The sequence below is a fragment of the Sinocyclocheilus grahami genome, unplaced genomic scaffold, assembly GCF_001515645.1.
Source record: "Sinocyclocheilus grahami isolate Dianchi unplaced genomic scaffold, SAMN03320097.WGS_v1.1 scaffold216.1, whole genome shotgun sequence".
Taxonomy (NCBI): Eukaryota; Metazoa; Chordata; class Actinopteri; order Cypriniformes; family Cyprinidae; genus Sinocyclocheilus; species Sinocyclocheilus grahami.
In genome coordinates, this window is record NW_015505395.1 from 1,136,709 (window position 1) to 1,142,976 (window position 6,268).

The window sequence follows — 6,268 nt, forward strand, 5'->3', positions numbered from 1 at the left end:
TATAATGCCTCCTGTTGGCTGTTCCTCAAAGAGCAGCAGTAAATGTCTTGTAGACACCTCCTGCTGTCAACATTTGATTTTTTACCATGTTATTACCATCTGATACATCACTCTCACCATACGGTCAGAAAAGAGGGCCATGTCATCTCCACATTCTTTCCATCAAAAAAAAAAAAAAGCTAATATCTGAGATATTTAATGCTCTGAGTGCTGACATAAACTCCTGGGGTGAGTTTTTTCAGATCATGCATCAGTGTTTCTTCAGCTTTTATAAAGTGTGTTATATAAAAGCCTAATTAAAATCACTGGAAACTGACTTTATACAAGCACTAAACATCACTGCAACACCAGATGATTCACAGACTTTGAGCAACAGTGAGGTTTGCAGAAATTCTTGCTCAATGCAATGCTGAAATTTATGCACAATGTTCTTGTTTAGCAAAACACTGGAACATTGATTGAAGCATTTATGAAAACTGTTTCAATGAAGATTACATCTGCTGATACAGTTGATCAAATTCATGTTGCCAGTTGCAGAACGAGGATCTGGCATGAGATATAGGCTATAATGCAAACGTGAGACTCACTGCCAGATTGACAGAAAGAGAAAGAATTGAGAAAGACTGTACAACAAAGTGTTTTGAGTCTCTTATGAGAAAACTTGCAAAAGAGATCTCAAATTGAAAAAATAAGTAAATAAATGCTTGCGCAGATAAATGAGAATAATGTAATCAGACTTTTAAAAAAATGTAAAAAATTAAAAATAAAACAATTAAAAAATGTAATTGAAAAAAGTTGTAAAAATAAATACAATTAAATTAAAAAAAAAAAAAAATAATAATAATAATAAATAAACTTGATTATGGCTTCAGTGTGTATGTTTAAAGACTAAAATGCCACAAGATGCCACATGTTCTTTGCAAAAATCCCAAAGGAATTCTAACAGGAGAAATAAGATCATACACCTGTAATTCTGAAGAATAACAGCATTACTTTAGGATGATTGGACAAATGATATCAAAATAAACTTCTGAAATCAGAGTTATAATGTCTGAAATGATTTTTTACTTAGCAATACAAGAATATAAACAAATATAGAAATAGATACAGACATAAACAAATACAATAAGGCTATAATAATTAAAACCAAAAATAGACAATAATGAATGAATGAATTAATATAAAAGTAATTAAAATAAGACATTTGTGTAATGGAAATATATATAAAGCCATCCTTTTTAAAATAACTTTTATAATAAATCACCAAAACAATGATATGCGTTTACAATATCCAATATCCAGAAGCTTCTGCATAACTATTTTAGCGTTTAGCATCACAACGTTTAAATCTTCAGGCTGAACACAAAGGCTAAAGCAACTCATTCATGCATATGCAGTTGTTTACGTTACGCTTGTGATTGACAGTCGTATGAATGTAAATCTCGCTCCTTTGATTTGCTGAAGTGTCCCCGATAACCACGCCCCCCGCGCACTTTCAACCAATGGCTGAAGAGCACGGAAAACGCAGGCGTTGTTCGGTATAAATGCATTGAGCAGCAGCAGGTTCACAGATAAATAACACGCGGAGCTTCCTTTGGCTCGTTATATCATTAGCGCACAACTATTTATTTATACTGTACCCTACAATTAAAATTATTTATTTATTCTGTACTATGGGAACAGAAGGTTTCTGGCTGCTGGTTATCGGATTTTCTCTTATTGCGAGCGAACCAATCTCCAACTCCACTGAAGTGTTTGCTAGTAAGTTTTTGACCATCAAAATGATGTAGATGCTACTATTAAAATATGTATTTCTGTTTAATCTTCATTTTACATTTGTTTATTTGTAATATATATATATATATGGAAAAAACTAATAAATAAAATTAAAATAAATAAAACATTTATAAATAAATAAATAAAATGAGTAAAACTTAAGTCTATTATTAATTTATTTATTTAGCAATGTACAATTATTAAGGGAATTAAGCTCGGGGTTACTAAAATTATTGAAAAAATATTTTGTTAATTGAAATAAAATGTAAATATTAGAATGAATCAATAAGTTAAAGCACTAAAATTGCAAACTGTGAATATGTGTCTATGTGTTTGTTTTGCAATAAGAATGCATTGCAATCAACTGTATTTAGATAAACAAATACATGCGTATGTGGAATTGACAAGGGCACAGGTCCAGGATCAGTGTAGTTGCATTTTTATATGAGCCGCTTAATTGCATATACACTGATTCTGAATCAGCGAGTCCAGATCAGTTTTATTTCATTTCCACAATACACAGTGTTTCAAAGCAGCTTTACAGAGAATAATGGCTTACAAGTCAAAGTGGTGAGGAAATATCTTGTGAAGAACCCTTCCTCCTCCGGATTTCACATATATAATGACTATAATACAGTATTAAATAGATGCACATGCTAAAGTGATTGATGATATTAACAGGTGCTGTTTGTTTCAGGAAACTCCACTGAGCTGACAGTGGACTACAGTGACATCGAGTCCAAGTTCTCCATCAGAAACCCAGAATTCCCTGACGAGGATCTTTGCTATCTCGTCCCGGGACAACGGGACTCTATTTTGGAATGCAACTTCAAAAATGATTCCCAAACCTTCCTCATTATCCACGGATGGTCGGTGAGTTCACACATGTTTTCAAACAACGCTCTAGAGTTAATGTCCTTCCCTTATTTTCCCCTATATCAACTGCATGTGTTTATGTAACTGTTACTTCATTTATTTTGCTATATTACTGTAGTATAATAAATAACGGTGGTGTCACCTGTAGGTCGCGGGTCTGCTTGAGAGCTGGGTCTATAAGCTGGTGTCGGCTCTGTTTGAACGTGAACCCAGTGCCAATGTCATTGTGGTGGACTGGCTGGATCGGGCCAGCAAACACTACCCCACATCAGCAGAAAACACCGGACTGGTGGGGGCAGACGTGGCCAAGTTTGTCAACTGGCTGGAGGTACTGTGTGCAGAGAAACACATTGTTAGCATTGTTCATTTTATTGCTGGGGCATTTTTGTAATGACAGTCGACCGAATGATACCCCACATCCCTACCGTGACAAAAAACATGCCCAGGTCACGATTTGTATCTCTACAGCTTCTTCAAAAAATGAGCAAAAAATAAATAAAATAATTAATTGCTGATAATGGAGTTTATTTATTTATTTATTTATTAAGCCCATGGTTATTATTAACCAAAACTAAAACACTGAAATAAAATATAAATATTACATGAAACTAAATGTTAGAACTAAAATAAGCTGAAATAAGAAATAGAGTTGAAGCACTAAAATTACAAACTGGAAATGAATACAACTAAAACTGAACTAAAACAAAAACAAAAAAATGTGTATTATTTAAATACAATCTAAAACTAATACAAATGGAAGAAGCACCGAAGACAATGACTTAAACTAAAACGATTAAAAGCATTAATTGAGAAAAGCTGAAATAAAATATATATTTTAGATGAAAAACAAAGCGAAAATGAGAAATAATAGAAATGTTACCTTGGCACTAAAATTATACCTGGAAATAAATTAAAACTAAAACTGAACTAAAATTAATATTTAGTAATAATGACAAAAGCACATCAAAATACTAAAAATGTTATTAAAATTAAAACTGAAAATATAAAATAAAAGCTCATTCAAAATGTAAATAAAAACTTTAAGTATATAAATAATAATAAGAAAGTATATAAATAAAACTAAAATAACACTGATCCATCTCAATTATCAGCAATACAGAAGATATTAATAGTCTAATTTCTTATTTTTTGGAGTGAAATATAAAGCAGACATGTTCTTGCAGGCTTTATCGGGCTCATTCAGTTATTTGTTTGTGTTGTTGTGAAGGAGTTGGACTATCCTCTGGAAAAAGTGCATCTTTTAGGCTACAGTCTGGGTGCGCATGTGGCCGGCGTCGCAGGAAACCTCACCAACAACAAAGTCAACAGGATCACTGGTGGGAAGCCTTTTATTTACTAGTCAAATTGATGCATTTAAACATGATATTCTACTCAACTCAATCTCTTTATTTCTGTCCCAGAAGACACTTTGCCAGATGTTTATTCAGAGCTATAAAAAAATGTTTTCCAGGTCTGGACCCCGCGGGCCCCAGCTTTGAGAATGCTGACAATCTGAGGCGTCTGTCACCCGATGATGCCACCTTTGTGGACGTCCTGCACACAAACACCAGAGGCTCGCCGGACCTCAGCATCGGCATCCAGAGGCCTGTGGGTCACGTGGACATTTACCCCAATGGTGGCACCTTCCAGCCGGGCTGCAGCATCCAGCACACCATGAAGCTCATCGCCACCAACGGCATATACAGTACGTCTGATTACTGCATTGTCAGCAGTGTGATTTTAACTTATAACTTTCATTTTTCATTTTCAATGAAAATTTTCAGTTTTCATTTGAGTTTAGTTTTAGTAATTTTGTTTTTTCTCATATATTTCTATTTAGCTTTAATTCATATTTACTGTATTTCAGTTTCAGTTATTTTAGCACTTCAACTTATTTGTTTCAGTTAGTAGCCAAGACAACATTTATGATTTTATGTTTTTTTTTAAATCTAATATTTTTTCAGCTTTATTTTAATTACGGAAAATGATTTTTAACAATTTTAGTTAATAATAACAACACTGTTAGTAAAATGCTAACTCTATTTAAATCCAATTTGTTATGTGCTAATTTTATTAGTTTTATATTACTATTATTTCTGTTTAGTTTTGGTTGCCAAGGCAACATTTCTAATTTTTAAAGTTTTTTTTCATGTAAAAGTTTTATTTTATTTTATGCTTTTACAGCTTTTTTCAATTACCAGAAATTATTTTTAATAGTTTTGGATTTATAGTTAAAGTAACAATAACAACACTGTTAGTAAAACACTAACTCTATTAAAATAAAATAAATATTCATTTTTTTTTCTTTGATATTTCGGTTTAGCTTAATTTTTTTTTTATTAATTTCAGTTTTAGTAATTTTAGTAGGTTACTTCAGCTTCAACTTATTTCAGCATAGTTGCCAAGGCAACATTTCTCATTTTAATTTAATTTTTAAAAATCTTTATTTTTTTATTTTATTTAATATTTTAATTTTATTTCAGATTTATTTCAATTACCGAAAACGATTTTTAATAGTTGTAGTTTTAGTTAACAATAACAACATTGATAGTAAAATGCTAACTCTATTAAAAATCATTTTTGTAAATTTTATTAGTTTTTTGGGGTTTTTTATGTTTCTATTTAGCTTTAATATTTATTTAAATTTTAGTCATTTTAGTACTTCAACTTCAACTTATTCATTTCAGTATAGTTGCCAAGGCAACATTTCTAATTCTTTAAAAAAAAGGTTTTATAAGTTTAAGTTTTTCATCTAATATTAGTTATATTCCAGCTTTGTTTCAATTACTGAAGATGATTTTTCTTAACTCATCTGACCTCTTGTCTTTGACGTCTGTCAGACATGGACCAGATCATCAAATGCTCCCACGAGCGCTCCATTCACCTGTTCATCGACTCGCTGGTGAACCGGGCGTACCAGAGCTGGGCGTATCGCTGCAGCTCCAAAGACGCCTTCAACAAGGGCCTGTGTCTGAGCTGCCGCAAGAACCGCTGCAACAAACTCGGCTACAGCATCAACAAGATCCGCAGCACTAGGAGCACAAAGATGTACCTCAAAACCCGCGAGATGATGCCGTTTAAGGGTGAGCCAGAAACCACCCAGATCGCCAGTTTCCCCAGAAAATACATTACTAATCTACATCTAGTTTGTACTTTTGTGAGTTTGTATATTCATTTCTCTCATTATCCTGCAGTGTTTCATTATCAGATTAAAGTGCATCTTTTCAGCGACAAAAACATGACTTTGCTGGAGCAGCCAATGAAAGTGTCTCTGTTCGGGACAACCGATGAGAGAGACGACATCTCTGTCACTGTGTAAGTGCCCTTATTTTAACCCTCTGGTGCTGAAATTTTTATTTGTATTTTTATGTTTATTTTTATTATTTAATATTTTGTATTTTTAGGGGATTTTATGGTAATAAATTATATTTATGCAATAGTTATGATCCATTTATTACCTGTTAACTACTTTTTGAGCATAGACCTGAAAATGACATTTCCAACTTAAACTGTTGTAAACTTGAATGCTTTGGCGCTCAGACTTTAAAGACACTTGGCAGATTATTGCTGAAGTGAAGAGAGAGAGAGAGAGAGAGAGAGAGAGAGAGAGAGAGAG

General features: G+C 32.8%; 1 protein-coding gene across 2 annotated transcripts in view; it reads left to right on the top strand.

The window, feature by feature from the left end:
* LOC107596239 (lipoprotein lipase) overlaps positions 1–6,268 on the top strand; it is a 16,186-nt gene that overhangs the window by 7,496 nt on the left and 2,422 nt on the right. Inside the window, exons 1-7 of one of the 2 annotated variants that reach the window (XM_016286929.1) lie at positions 1,588–1,761; positions 2,474–2,649; positions 2,801–2,980; positions 3,881–3,989; positions 4,124–4,357; positions 5,493–5,735; positions 5,847–5,967. In XM_016286929.1, the coding sequence (XP_016142415.1) occupies positions 1,674–1,761; positions 2,474–2,649; positions 2,801–2,980; positions 3,881–3,989; positions 4,124–4,357; positions 5,493–5,735; positions 5,847–5,967 (1,151 nt within the window). In that variant the 5' untranslated portion in view covers positions 1,588–1,673. Of the gene's footprint in view, positions 1–1,587; positions 1,762–2,473; positions 2,650–2,800; positions 2,981–3,880; positions 3,990–4,123; positions 4,358–5,492; positions 5,736–5,846; positions 5,968–6,268 lie in introns of those variants that run through there. The other variant, XM_016286928.1, reaches the window with a different exon arrangement.